This window comes from Schistocerca serialis, chromosome 3 (genome assembly GCF_023864345.2).
Source record: "Schistocerca serialis cubense isolate TAMUIC-IGC-003099 chromosome 3, iqSchSeri2.2, whole genome shotgun sequence".
Classification (NCBI taxonomy): Eukaryota; Metazoa; Arthropoda; class Insecta; order Orthoptera; family Acrididae; genus Schistocerca; species Schistocerca serialis.
In genome coordinates, this window is record NC_064640.1 from 800,430,544 (window position 1) to 800,445,828 (window position 15,285).

Below are 15,285 nucleotides of genomic sequence, written 5' to 3' on the forward strand. Positions count from 1 at the left end.
TATCTAAAAAAGGCTGCAAAAATATTCAGACAGACCTTGGTAAGATTTCAAAGTGGTGCAAATACTGGTAAATTGCTTTAAATGTTCACGAATGTAAGATTATACACTTCAGTAAAGGAAAAAAAGAACGTAACATTCTATGACTACACTATCAATAGCCACAACTGCAATCCCGGGTTCCCGGGTTCGATTCCCGGCGGGGTCAGGGATTTTCTCTGCCTCGTGATGACTGGGTGTTGTGTGATGTCCTTAGGTTAGTTAGGTTTAAGTAGTTCTAAGTTCTAGGGGACTGATGTCCATAGATGTTAAGTCCCATAGTGCTCAGAGCCATTTGAACCATTTGAACTGCAATCAGTCAACCCACGCAAATGCGTGGGTGTAAAAACTTGAAGGCATATGGAATGGAAAAATCACACAGCCCCAGTCATAGGTAATGCAGGAGTCACATTTCGGTTCATTTATACGATACTTGGAAAATGCTAGCAGCCTACTATACAAAGGATATTGCTTACAAAATACTCGTCCGACTCATCCTAGAATATTGCTCAAGTGCGTGGGACTCATAACAAGTAGGACTAACAGGAGGAATTGGAAGCATACAAAGAAGGGCTGAATGAATGGTTACAGGTATTTCCTACCAATTGGAAAGCGTCACGGAGATGCTGGAAAACCTGAACTGACGGACGACTGAAGATATACGCAAACTATGCCGTAAAGGGCTACTTGCTAAGTTTCAGGAACCTAGGAATATACTGCAAGTCTCTAAGTATTGCTCCCGTAAGACCGTGAAGACAAGATGGAACTAATTACAGCGCACACAGAGGCATTTAAACAATCTTTCTTCTCACGCTCTATATGGGATTAGAACGAGAGGACGCCCAAATAACTGCCAGTACGAAGTATCATGTACCATTGACTTCACAGTGGTTAGCAGGGTGTGTATGTAGATGTACAGGGTTATTCATATGTACTTCCGGGGTTGTAGAAAAAGACTGTGCGAAAATTGTTAGACATACAGAAAAATGACAAATATCAATGGGTAGAGCATCTCACGAAGGTTAGATTCGTAATACTCGCCATGACAGTCACAGAGCGAACCAAAAGAGGACAAGCGTTCAGAACATATCATATAATGAAGGAATACGGGCGTTCTGTGCCCTTGAATTCGCTATATGTGAATTAATTACGACGGTTCACCCACAATTTAGCACCAGATATCAGGTAAAATCGCCAATGGACAAAAGAATTCATGGATGGTACTATACATTCCGCGAGACTGGGTACTTCTGTGGTGCGAAGAAAGCAGACTGCCTGGGACCGTCAGCAGAGAAAGTTGAGCGTGTGTGGGATCATTCGTCAGGAGCCCAAGGAAACTAACATGACATGTGAGAAAAATTTACCGCAGTCAACTTTCCGGCGCATTCTGCGCAAAAGTCTCGGTGTAAATCCATACCGTATGCAATTGTCACAAGTGCTGAATACTCAGGACCATGAGCTTTGTTCTGACTATTACAATGCCTTGCAGAACTACTGGAGGAGTACGGTTTATCGCAGAAGTTGGTTATCAGTGAAAAAAGCCGTGTTTAATGTGTCTGGAAAGGTGCATCGTCATAAGATGGTATTTTGGGCACAGAACGTCCAAGCTAGATTGTGGCGCACATTCGTGATTCACCTAAGGTTAACATCTTTTGTACCATGTTCTCTTCAAAATTTCACTGGCTGTTCTTCTTTGCGGAGAAAACTGTGACAGATTTCATGTTCCTGGACGCGTTGTAGCATTGGTTCAAGCCTCAATCACAGCAAGACTTTGAAATCTTTATTTTGCAACAAGACGGTGCTCTACCACACTTTTTTTCAGACGTTCTTGATTTTCTCAGTGATGAACTGACTCAGCACTTAATTGGACGAGCTACCCACTAGGACTCTTCTCTTCAACGGCCCTCACGGTCACCTCACTTAACTCCGAGTGATTTCTTCTTGTGGGGTTATGTGAAAGATCGTGTGTTCCTACCTACGCTGCAACTTCATTTCGAAGAGTTGCTATAAAGGATAACTAATACGGTCTCTGGCATCGACCACACCATGTTAGGATGTGTATGGCAAGAGTCTGACCACCGTACTGACGCGCCTCACAAACGGTGCCCATACTGAGCACCTGTAATGTGAGTGAAAAACTTGGAGAGATTCTCTATCCACTATTATGTGTATATTTTCTGTATGTCTTGTAGTTTTCTTGCAGTCTTATTCTGGAACCTTGCAGGTACTTATCAATAAACCTGTAGACAGAATTTAGCGTTGTTGTCTTCAGTCCGAAGACTGGTTTGACGCCGCTCTCGATGCTAGTCTATCGCGTGCAAAAAATGTTCAAATGTGTGTGAAATCTTATGGGACTTAACTGCTAAGGTCATCAGTCCCTAAGCTTACACAAAACTTAACCTAAATTATCCTAAGGACAAACACACACACACACACCCATGCCCGAGGGAGGACTCGAACCTCCGCCGGAACCAGCCGCACAGTCCATGACTGCAGCTCCCAAGACCGCTCGGCTAATCCCGCGCGGCTCGCGTGCAAGCCTCTTCATCTCTGCATAGCTAGCGCCACGTGCATCAGTTTGAACCTGATTACTATGCTCAAGCCTTGGTCTGCCTCTAGAGTTTATTCTCCCGACACTTTTTTCCATTACCAGACTGGCAGTTCCTTCACATCTCAGGATGCGTCCTATCAACCAACCCCTTCATTTAGTCAAGTTGTACCATAAATTTCTTTTTTTCCAATTCTATTCAGTGCTTTCTCGATTGTTATTGGGTCTGCCCATCTAATATTCAGCATTTTCGTGTAGCCCTAAATTTCAGGAGTTTCTATTCTCGTCCTGTCTAAACTGCTTGTCGTCCACGTTTCACTTTTGTGAAAGGCTACAATTCAGTCGAATGCCTTCAGAAAAGCTGTCTTAACACTTAAATTGATATTAGATCTTAACGAATTCCACTTTTTAGATATGTTTTTCTTGCTATTGCCACTCGTTATTTTATAGACGCCTACTTTGACCATCATCAGTTATTTTACTGTCCAAATAGCAAAACTCATTTACTACTTTTAGTTTTTCATTTCCTAATCTAATTCCCTCAGTATCGCTTGATTTAATTAGATTACACTCAATTATCCTTGTTTTGAGTCTGTTGATGTTCATTTTATAGCCCCTTTTCAAGACACTGTCCAATCATCAACTGTATTTCCAGATCCGTTCCCGTCTCTGACAGAATCACAATGTCGTCGGAAAATTTAAAGTTTTTGTAACTTCTCCGCGAACTTTAATTCCCTTTCCAAATTTCACCGCCGGCCGTAGTGGCCGAGTGGTTCTAGGCGCCATAGTCTGGAACATGTCCTTAGGTTCGTTAGGTTTAAGTAGTTCTAAGTTCTAGGGGACTGATGACTTCAGAAGTTAAGTCCCATAGTGCTCAGAGCCATTTGAACCATTTCAACCAAATTTCACCTTGGTTTCCTTAACTATTTGCTCAGTGTGCAGACTCAATAACGTCGGGATAGCCTACAAGCCTGTCCCGTTGCTTTCTCTATTATGGCTTCATTTTCACGACACAATGGTTCAAATGGCTCTGAACACTATGGGACTTAACATCTGAGGTCATCAGTCCCCTAGACTTAGAACTACTTAAACCTAACTAAGGACAGCAGACACATCCATGCCCGAGGCAGGATTCGAACCTGCGACTGTAGCAGCAGAGCGGTTCCGGACTGAAGTGCCTAGAACCGCTCGGCTACAACGGCCAGCTTTTTCACGACACTAGACTCTTACAACAGCAGTCTGGTTTCTGTAAAAGTGGTCGTGCGGTAGCGTTCTCGCTTCCCACGCCCGGGTTCCCGCGTTCGATTCCCGGCGGGGTCAGGGATTTTCTCTGCCTCGTGATGGCTGGGTGTTGTGTGATGTCCTTAGGTTAGTTAGGTATAAGTAGTTCTAAGTTCTAGGGGACTGATGACCATAGATGTTAAGTCCCATAGTGCTCAGAGCCACTTGAACCATTTTTTTGTTGTTGTAAAAGCTGTAAATAATCTTTCGTTCCCTGTTTTTTATCCTTGGTACTTTCATAATTTCAAAAGAGTTTAGTCCACTCAACATTGTCAGAAGTTTCCTCTAAATCTAAAAAAGTTATAAGCTTAAATTTGCCTTTCTTCAACCTATCTGCTATAAAGGGCGTTCAAAAAGTTTCCGTTCGAAGACCGTACAGTCCAGATCAGGACAAATCGCCGTGTTGATGGAGGCAATCATCCCACTGACGCTTGAGGTTGAAGATACCTGTTTGATAAAACACCGTGTCCGGCTCCATGAAGAAGTCCGTAGCTGCCTGCTGCACATCCTCGTCCGGCAGTAACCGCCGACCCTTCAAGGCCCTTTTTAAGGAAGCGAAGGCGTGATAATCGCTTGGTTACACATCAAAACTATAGGGCGAGAGCTCGAGTGTCACCCACTTTAGCTGGCGCAACTTCTGCGTTACGACATTTGCGATATGGGGACGTTCGTTACCGTGAATCAGCACTACATGTCGCAGTTTTCCCTGACGTTTCGCCTTAACTGTCACCGTAATTCATCCAGCGTTGCGCTGTATCGTTCTCCAGCGATGGAGACACCAGGTTCCTTGAAATGGAAGAGGCGACCTCCCAGACAGACCGGCATCCAGTGTCAAATCGTGACCAGTGCGGAAGTTGGCGCACCATTCCACATCGATGGTTTTCGACAGCTATGCTGCCCTATACACATTCTTCACTCTACGATGTATGTTTACTACTGTTTGGTCATCAACAGCCAAGAAAATAATAACAGCACGTTTGTATGCATTTGGTAATAACGTCGCCACGCTTCACGTTTCAGCATTTACTGCATGCACATCAGAGAGACACGAATGTCACACTAATCCCTGCCTAAATGTCGTTGTTTGAATTAGGACTGTTGATATTTTTAAAAATATCGGGAACCCGATATATGAATATTTAAAAAAAATATTATCGACCATAGATACGTCGAAAATAGTATTGGTATATAGACGGAAAAAATATCGACGTACTGGCCTGTAAAAATATCGTTGGCCGGAGTGGCCGAACGGTTCTAGGCGCTACAGTCTGGAACTGCGTGACCGGTTCTGTCGCAGGTTCGAATCCTGCCTCGGGCATGGATGTGTGTGATGTCCTTAGGTTCGTTAGGTTTAAGTAGTTCTAAGTTCTAGGGGACTGATGACCACAGCAGTTAAGTCCCATTGTGCTCAGAGCCATTTGAACCATTTTTTTGTAAAAATATCGGCTACACATTGTAAACATACTGCCAGTTTTAGAGCTGTACATGTAAGTATTGGTTTCTTATTAGATATTCTGCACGTCAACGAGCTAGCAGTCTGCCCCTTAAAACAAAAATTGAAAGGAAAATGATGCACGTTGACACTTGGCGATAACCACTTTGCTAACAGCGGTAACTGCAGGTAAGTGACACAATAAAAGGTGTCCGATAGGTCCGCCGTTCGGTTTAGTCACATATGAATTTGTCTGGAACACTTCATGTAGACTTCCCTGTTTTTTCATTTTTGCAAACACCATCGGCCCTCCAGTTGTAGTGTCAAAACTGCGTGGTGAAGTTAAACGTTGCAGTTTCTGATACCAGCACCGAGCGACATTTACGTTAGCATTTTCCCTCACACGCCTCTGCCCACGCAAAGACTCTCTCGTCATTTTGATTTTTCTTCATCATTTTCAGTAACTGTTTTTGAAAATGCCGATGTGAAGAAAAGCACACTAGTGGCGATAAAAGTTGTTTTCTAAGTCAACTGGTGTGCTATTTCTTCACATCGGAAATCTTGTTATTCCAATCACACAGCCACCCCCAGTGTAATCGGACTTCTTCTTTGTGCCACCTATATTTGTTCACACAGTCAAAGAGAAAGACTGGATGTGATGAAAGCTCAAAAAGTTTGTAACACTTCTTCACTCTCTGAAAATAAAATTATGTTCTACTGCAATTTTAAAAGAACAATTTCAAATATTTACTGAAAAATGCGAAAAAATATAATATAAAATAAAAATATCGGCACTCGATTTTGTCTTTCGATATCGATATAGCGGGACAAGGTATCGTGCCAGTATATATCGATATTTTTGGGGAAAATATCGAAATATTGAAGTATCGACATTTTTCTACAGCCTTAGATTACGTACCCATACCGGAGTCACACTACTTTGCATATACGACGCAGAAACGCCGTCAAAAGGAAACTTTTATATGCCCATTATAGGATAAGTTGTAGGTTCAGCAGAACTGCCAATTCTTGCACCAGGCATCGATCCTATACAGGCGGTCTTAAAACGCCCTAAATGACGAACAATCTGCGACTTGACAAGGTGACATTAAATTCTTCATTTGTGTGGTCATAGTGTCCGTAGTTGCTTTATAATTCTTGAAGGTATTTTTGGTCTGTCGTTGCAACTACAAAAATGCGTGATTTTTTCACCAGACGCTTTTCGCTTTATTGAGGTAAAGCATCATCAGTGGTGGTGATTTTTAGGTTGATGTTTCGCTTACATCGGGAAATGCCGTCTGCTAGCGCATCGATGTTTTTCTGTTTTTGATACTGATAATTTTCGTCTGATTTTTAGATGTCTGCAGCGCTATGCATTTCTCACACCATACTTTTATGCATTTCTCACACCACACTTTTATGCATAAAAGTGTGGCGTGAGAAATGGATAGTGCTGCAGAACATCTAAAAATTAGACGAAAATTATCAGTGTCAGATATAGAAAAACATTGATGTGCTATCAGACCGCATATCCCGATTTAAGCGAGAAATCAGCCGAAAAATCACCACCACTGGTGCGAAACGCGTCTAGTGAAAAAATCACGCATTTTTGTAGTTGCAACGACAGACCAAAAGTACCCTCAAGAATCAATGACTGTCACGTGTTCGAACCCTGGATTCGCGCCACCACGAGTGCATTTTTCTAGAGGGTAGTTCTTTGCGAGGTATTTCTGTTTCATTAGGGACGTCATAAAGTTCACGCTCTCGGATTCGGTAAAAGACGGTCGTTAGCGTTATCGGTATACAACTGTACACATGTCGTCGGGGGCGCCCACCGTGCTTTCCGTGGACAACAAAAGGCTAGGGAGCAGCGGGCTCAGAGATTGCGCTGGCCGAAAGGCCGCCTACCGGTACTTTCTCGCGGCGGGCGTGTATAAGCGCAGCCGCAAGGTCGCCGCGGCCAGTCCGGCGCCGCGTCGCACAGCAACATGAGACCCGCAGCAGCAGCCGCCGCCATCCTGCTCCTCGCCTTCGTCGGTGAGACTCCCTCTCGTTCCGCAGCACAGCTTCCCGGACTCTGTGAGAACGCTCGATGGTCACAGAACTGCGGGGCTGTGCGCAGGCGAGAGGACCGCCTATCGTACCTGTGTATTTGACACCAGACAGCACCGCTAATTTTTAAATGCCACAGTTCACTGCGGTCTGCGAATTTCAGTTCAGATTTTAGATCGCGGTTCATTGTTGCTTTATTATTCGTGAGTTACTAAATTGCTCGACTTTTGGAGAACACGTATGGTACTTCAACGAGTAGCGAAAAAAAAGTTGTTCTAATTCATTTTGCTGAGATTTCATATTGTGTGTTTCAAAGCAGACAGGTATAACGCAGTCAACGAGTTTGGTAGGTGATCTATTGATCCGATGGGATTACATTTCCCTGGAGATATACTGAGTCTCAATTTTAACTTACACCATGGTAGAACCTGAAGCACTGAATTAAAACTTGTGCCATGATGGGCTGAAGTGTGAATTTGTGTTAGGGAGGGTCCTGGAGTAGGGTAGTCTGTACAGCTGTGTCGGCTACAATTCCACGGTGGTATAGTGGACAACACATCTGCCTAGTGAGCACGAGATCTGGAGTCAAGTCCCAGCCTAGTCACAAATTGTAATTCGTTACTTCAGCTTCTATCCTTATCGAAGAGTTTAATAGGCACTAATTTACTGAGCACTACTGAACAGATTCACATAGTTGTTCGCTGAATAATCACATTTCCGTACTTGGAGAGTATATGCACCGATGCTATGGCAACAATGTTTGCAGACGTTCTCTTGCAAGTGGGCTTTATCCTAGACGATTGTTAAGACATTGCCATTTCTGAACAGCAACTTATTTTCTTTCCTTATATTTTACTTTACTCGTACATTAAAAGGAATTACGGTACTTTCTTTTGATACATAACCATGACACCGGAAAATTAACAGAAAAAATATTTATTTGGTGGCGTAAAGATATTTTGCATGACATTAATGGCTCACTATTGTCCGCGAATTTCAGTTCAGAATATAAATCATTATTCATTGTTACCTAATGTATTACGTAAATTACTTCAATTTTAGGGAAGATATATGTCCGCTGATAGACACATCAGCAAGTGACATTCTAGTGCGAACTAAACAAAAACCAATTATTGCACCTTTGGTTGGTCTTTTATACTCTGGTTTCCAAGCAGCTTTTCTTGCGCAGTCAGCGAGTTGACTAGGCACTCGTTTCTTGAGCATCAATTAACATATCTGTATCTATATAGTTGTATACGTAGGAATAATTTGCGCCAGTGCTATAGCAATAATATTTCTGGAATTTCTCTTACAAGCAGGCTTTATCTTAGACGATTATTGAGACCTTGCCATTTCTCAACAGCTGGTTATTCGCTTTCCTTCTGTTTCACTTTCATACATAAAAGTTAAGAGAAATTACGGTGCTTGTGATATGCAACTCCCACACTCGAAAATTAAGATAAAAACAGCCATGTGACGGCGCAAAGCTGTTCCGCATGATTGTAAAAATAGATTTTTGCACTGTGAACAATGTATTTATTGGGAAATATAATGATAAAATCATTTTCTTGAGATATGGGTCCACAGATTCTACTGTATAATTTTTTAAATTACGTCATATTTACTTTTAGCTTTTACTGTTTTTGTTTTACTATTGTAATTTCAGCATTTATGCCATTTTTGAGCATAAGTGCCGGCCGCAGTGGCCGAGCGGTTCTAGGCGCTTCAGTTCGGAACTGCGCTGCTGCGATGGTCGCAGGTTCGAATCCTGCCTCGGGCATGGGTGTGTGTGATGTCCTGAGGTTAGATAGGTTTAAGTAGTTCTAAGTCTAGGGGGCTGATGACCTCAGATGTTAAGTCCCGTAGTGCTCAGAGCCATTTGAATTTTGAGCATAAGATTTTTGACTTCCACGTTGACGTTGGACAGAGATAACAGCTGAAAGCAGATATGATGTCATTTAAATAATAATAAAATTCGTATATGCTCTTTTCGATAGCGTTTTTACGTCACCAGAGTACATTTCGAACGGTTTCATCACTAGTATTCAGTTTTCATGGAAGGGCCTTGATTGCGACACGCCTGAGACGCTTATCTGTCAATTTTGCTGTTTTATGTTGTGTATGACGCCCCAATGGAACAAGTTACACATGTTGTTTACATTGTTTTTTAAAAAATTTATACATTTCCAAAGAAGACAGCTGAAGCCCTGATCAAGAAAATGTGCTTCGAAATGCGTATTGGTGAAGTAGAAAAGCTATTCATAGCACAACACACGGATTTTATTATGAACTTTTGTCCTTCCACTGTTCTGCCAAGAACAGCCTCTATGGCAACCATGAAAAAAGCTGGAAGTGTTTGTCACTCTGCAGTACAAATGCGAACGCAAAGTCGCTATCAGTTCTCCGCATGCACAGTGTTTTACGAAGTTACATCGTGTACCAGGATCATCTTACCCCCTTCATTTTCCACTCGCTGGTTCTACGCTAGAAGAAGTATTTTCGTTACCCCTATGGTTTAGCACGAATTTCTATTGTTTCATTGTCGCATTCATTATGCGAGAGGTACGTTGGAGGAATTAATACGTTTTTTGGCTCGTACTGGAACTTAGGTCACGTGACACCCGATGCCGCGTGTCCTATTGGAGTTCGCTGAGCGACTCAGTGAAGCAAAGGTCATTCTGTAGCCAGACGACTTGCATAAAGTAGAACACGTCGCGAGACACTGCAGGCGGCGGACAACTTCCCCTAGAAGGACACGCGCTCCGGAGGCCGTGCCAGCGTTTTCCTTCGTTCTTGTTACTTTGCCTTGAAACGGCTTCAATAATGTCAAGTGTGCTGATATATCCAAGGACATTCTAACGTATTAGCTGCTTTTTGAGGGACACTGATCATTACATTGTAATTCGTCTATGCACGCTGGGCGACCTTTTGACTGGAACGGGGTTGAGAGAGTGAAGTAATAACATCTTTTTCCTTTCATTGTAGTTACGTAACTGAGCGGATTCTACAATAGCTGGTATTATGTAAGTTACGATATAAAGAATAGTTATAACTGTTTACTTCCTTAAATATTGTTCCTATCCAGAATGGTTCAAAGGGCTCTGAGCACTATGGGACTTAACATCAGAGGTCATCAATCCCCTAAAACTTAGAACTACTTAAACCTAACTAACCTAAGGACATCACACACATCCATGTCCGAGGCAGGATTCGAACCTGCGACCGTAGCAGTGACGCTGTTCCGGACTGAAGCGCCTAGAACCGCTCGGCCACCGTGGCCGGCTATCCAGAATGAATCAGAGCCATTCAGAAGTGTTTAGAAATTACCATCACAATGCTCTGTGCGTTGCATCGTCTATAGCAATTAAGCAGTCACGTTAGGAAGAAAAGTTCTGTGAAACAGACGGGTGAAAGATTACTTAAGTTAGTTGTTCGCGTCTTTGTTGTAACGCTTTGAGACAGTAGGGAATTTGTAAGACGTCCAACTGAACACCTTTGCGAAAGACTTTCACCTCGCCAGCAGAATACGTGCACAACGGAGACAGCGCCTTTGTCTTTTTCCATGCACTCGGTAATATCTCACCTGAATCTTCGAAAGCCTTATTTCCAGGTGGTTACGAAATTTTGATGTAGTCTTCTGGTTTCTGTCTTTCGTGTGAAGAAACATTGAAATGAAATGAAATGTCGTGTGGCTAGGGCCTCCCGTCGGGTAGACCGTTCGCCTGGTGTAAGTCTCTTGAGTTGACGCCACTTCGGCGACTTGTGTGTCGATGACGATGAGATGATTATTAGGACAACACAACATCCACTCCCTGAGCTGATGAGGAAATCTCCGGCCCTGCCGGGAATCGAACCCGGGATCTTTGGCATGACATTCCGTCGTGCTGACAAACACTCAGCTACGGGGGGGACTGAAGGAACATTCATAAGAGTGAACAATGATGAAGGTCACTTTCGCCTGCAGTGTGCATCCAAATGCAGTTACCTTGCCTATACCAAGAGCGGGGAATGTTTCCACTCCGTTGGAAAATTTTTTGTGGCAAATTTCTATGGGCCCAAACTGCCGAGGTCATCGGTCCCTAGGCTTACACGCTACTTAATCCAATTTACGCCAAGGACAACACACACGCCCACGCCTCAGAGAGGACTCGAACCTCCGACTGGGGGAGCCGAGCGAACCGTGGCAAGGCGCCTGAGACCACGCGGTTAGCCCGCGCGGCATTTCTGTTGGAATAAACTATATGTCACACATCAGTGAAACTCATCCGGGAAGTTTCTCAGGTGTTCTCAAATAGCAATATGAAAATGTGGGCAATATGAATGATAAGAAAGAAACTAATCATAGTTGTTTTAATTTCTACCAGTGATTGCATGCATTTCGATGTAATACAACCGAAAGTAATCAGCTACGGAAATATATTTCCATTTTAGGACAAGCGAGACCGTTTCAAGAGGACGAATGAACACCTAACATGTCGATTTCACAAGATGGTGGCTGGTTGCTGTTTTTATTTCGTTCACATCGTGTTAAACACACAGTCGTTGATTTCCACTATTGAAGAAGTATAACTAAGACGACGCTCGTTTCACCATAGCACTGAAATGGAACAGTGAGAATACCATTAGAGCTGCTTCACCACAAATGTGTATGTATAAAGGACGATCAAAAGTTTTCCGCTTGAAGACGTTGCTTCAGTGTATATGCAACGCAGCACGGTTCCGATGCGAGCGTACAAGCAACGAGATTTAGACAAGGGATGAGTGTGGCATTCGTGTCTTTCCTACGTACGTGCAGTAAATGCGGAAAAGTGAACTATGGCGGCGTTATTACGAAATGGGTCCAAACACGACCAACGTGCTGTTATTCTTCATTTGGCTGCCGAAGAACAAACATCACCGAGCGAGGTGGCGCAGTGGTTAGCAAACTGGACTCGCATTCGGGAGGACGACGGTTCAATCCCGTCTCCGGCCATCCTGATTTAGGTTTTCCGTGATTTCCCTAAATCGTTTCAGGCAAATGCCGGGATGGTTCCTTTGAAAGGGCACGGCCGATTTCCTTCCCAATCCTTCCCTAACCTGAGCTAGCGCTCCGTCTCTAATGACCTCGTTGTCGACGGGACGTTAAACACTAACAACCACCACCACCACCACAAACATCGGTAGACATCCATGGAGAATGAAGAATATGTGTGGGGCAGCTTGTCTTTCGAAAACCACCGTTGCGGAATGAAAACTGCGACAATGGGTGCTGCTACTTCATGATAACGCACGTCTCCATAACGCAAATGTCATAACGCGGAAGTTACGACAACTCAAACAGGAGACACTCCAGCACCCGCCCTACAGCCCTGATTTCTCTTCGGTCCCTTAAAAAAGGCCTTGCAGGGTTGACAATTGCTGTCGGACGAGTATGTGCAGCGGGTAGTTGCACAGTCCTTCACGCAGCAGGACGAACAAGTATCTTCAGCCTGGTGCGTCGGTGGGATAATTGCCTCAGTGCTCACGGCTATTTGTCCTGATTGGCATACCGATTCTGGACTGTATGGCCTTCGAACAGAAACTGATCGTCTCTTAATCAACTGCTGGAAACACAGGCACAAAATTATACGTGCAGTGAACTCGATACATGTTTCATAGCCGGCCGGTGTGGTCGAGTGGTTCTAGGCGCTTCAGTCTGGAACCACGCGACCGATACGGTCGCAGGTTCAAATCCTGCCTCGGGCATGGATATGTGTGATGTCCTTAGGTTGGTTAAGTTTAAGTAGTTCTGAGTTATAGGGGACCGATGACCTCAGACGTTATGTCCCATAGCGCTCAGAGCCATACATGTTTCATAGGGCACCTATATCAAAACAAGTGAGTACCGAAATGGTTCACTGAACAGAGCCTAGAATGATTTCTTTCAAATCTGACTTTATATCTCATGGCTTTATTGTAAACGGGACTTCCAACCCAACAGAAAAACCTGCGTAAGGTAGAGTTATTTTTACGACAACGCTGGCTTCACTATCAGCTGTTTGAAAACGCCGCAGCCGGTTCTGAAGTACATCGGCAGATTATTATTTGGAAAACGGTACGACGCTCTCCGGTGTAGATGGCAGAAATGTGCGAGGCGGAGGAAAGCACACGGCGGGCTGGCACGTATTTTGTTTGCGATGCGCGGCGGTTGGCGGTCGCGAGCGCTGCCAGGAGAAAGCGGCCACCGACAGCCGTCTTGTGAAAGACTCGCGCCGCGCCGTTACGGCTTCTCTCTCTGCTAACGTCCTCCGCACGCTTTCGGGACAACCCGTCTATAGCTTGCGATCCGCTTGTGCCCTCTCAGCAGTTCCGTGATTCTCTCGGGTAAACGGACTCTTGTTAGTGAGGCATTGCACCGAGGTGACAAAGTCGTGGGATACCTCCTAATATCGTGTCGGACCTCCTTTTGCTCGTCATAGTACAACAACTCGACTTGGCATAGACTCAACAAGTCGTTGGAAGTGCCCTGCCTTGCTGCCGTCCATAATTGCGAAAGTGTTCCAGCTGCAGGATACTCAGCACTAACTGACCCGTCCGCCCCCGGTAGCTGAGTGGTCAGCGCGACTGAATGTCAATCCAAAGGGCGCGGGTTCGATTCCCGGGCGGGTCGGAGGTTTTCTCCACGCAGGGACTGGGTGTTGTGTTGTCCTAATCATCATCATTTCATCCCCATGGACGCGCAAGTCACCGAAGTAGGATCAGATCGAAAGACTTGAACCAGGCGAACGGTCTACCCGACGGGAGGCCCTCGTCACACGACACTAACATTATTATTATTACTAACTGATCCCATAAATGTTAGTTTAAATTCTTATCGGGCGATCTAGGTAGCCAAATCATTCGATGAATTGTCCAGAATGTTCTTCAAATCTGCCACGAACAATTGTGGCCTGGTTACATGGCGCATTGTCATCCGTGAAACTTCCATCGCTTGGGAACATGAAGTCCATGAATTTGCAAATGGTCTCCAAGTAGCCGAACATTACCATTTCCAGTCAATGATAGGTTCAGCTGGACCAGAGGACCCAGTCAAAAAATGGCTCTGAGCACTATGGGACTTAACTTCTGAGGTCATCAGTCCCCTAGAACTTAGAACTACTTAAACCTAACTAACTTAAGGACATCACACACATCCATGCCCGAGGCAGGATTCGAACCTGCGACCGTAGCGGTAGCGCGGTTCCAGACTGTAGCGCCTAGAACCGCTCGGCCACAAGGATGCAGTCCATTCCATGCAAACACAGCCCACACCATTATGGAGCCACCACCAGCTTACACAGTGTCTTGTTCACAGCTTTGGTCCTTGTCTTCGTGGGGTCTGCGCCACTCTCGAACCCTGTCATCAGTTCTTTCCAACTGAAATTGGAATTCATTTGACCAGGCCACGGTACCAGTTGTCTAGGGTCCAACCGCTGCTCTCAGTCGTTAAGTGAAGGTCATAAGCCATTGTGTTGTCCGTAGTAAGAGGTAATGCCTGATATTTGGATCTCGGAGTACTGAATTTCCTAAGATTTCCGAAATGGAATGTCCCATGCGTCTAGCTCTAATTACCATTCCGCGTCCAAAGTCTGTTAACTCCCGTCGTGTGGCCATAATCACGTCGGAAATCTTTTCACATGAATCACCTGAGTACAAATGAGAGCTCCGCCAATGCACTGGCGTTTTGTATATACCTTACGCAAACAATACTGGCGCCATCTGTATATGTCCATATCACTATCCCACGAACTTCTCTCACGTCACTTTAAAGTCATCCAAATGTGCAAACGCGTTTCCTGTGCCATCCTGCTTATCTGCAACTCGCATACTGTAGAAAAACAGACGCAGTGTTGCACAGAACCACCGTACCATAGACGCCTGCACGCAGCAACTTGTGCAGACATACCAGGTTTTATCGTACTGTCGTGCCCTTAATGTC

At 44.5% G+C, this 15,285-nt stretch overlaps 1 protein-coding gene across 1 annotated transcript in view; it reads left to right on the top strand.

The window, feature by feature from the left end:
• Positions 1-7,248: 7,248 nt before the first annotated feature.
• Positions 7,249-15,285, top strand: part of LOC126470643 (protein obstructor-E-like) — an 80,782-nt gene continuing 72,745 nt past the window's right edge. The window contains exon 1 of the mRNA XM_050098625.1: positions 7,249-7,334. Coding sequence (XP_049954582.1) covers positions 7,286-7,334 — 49 coding nt within the window. The 5' untranslated portion in view covers positions 7,249-7,285. The remainder of the gene's footprint in view (positions 7,335-15,285) is intronic.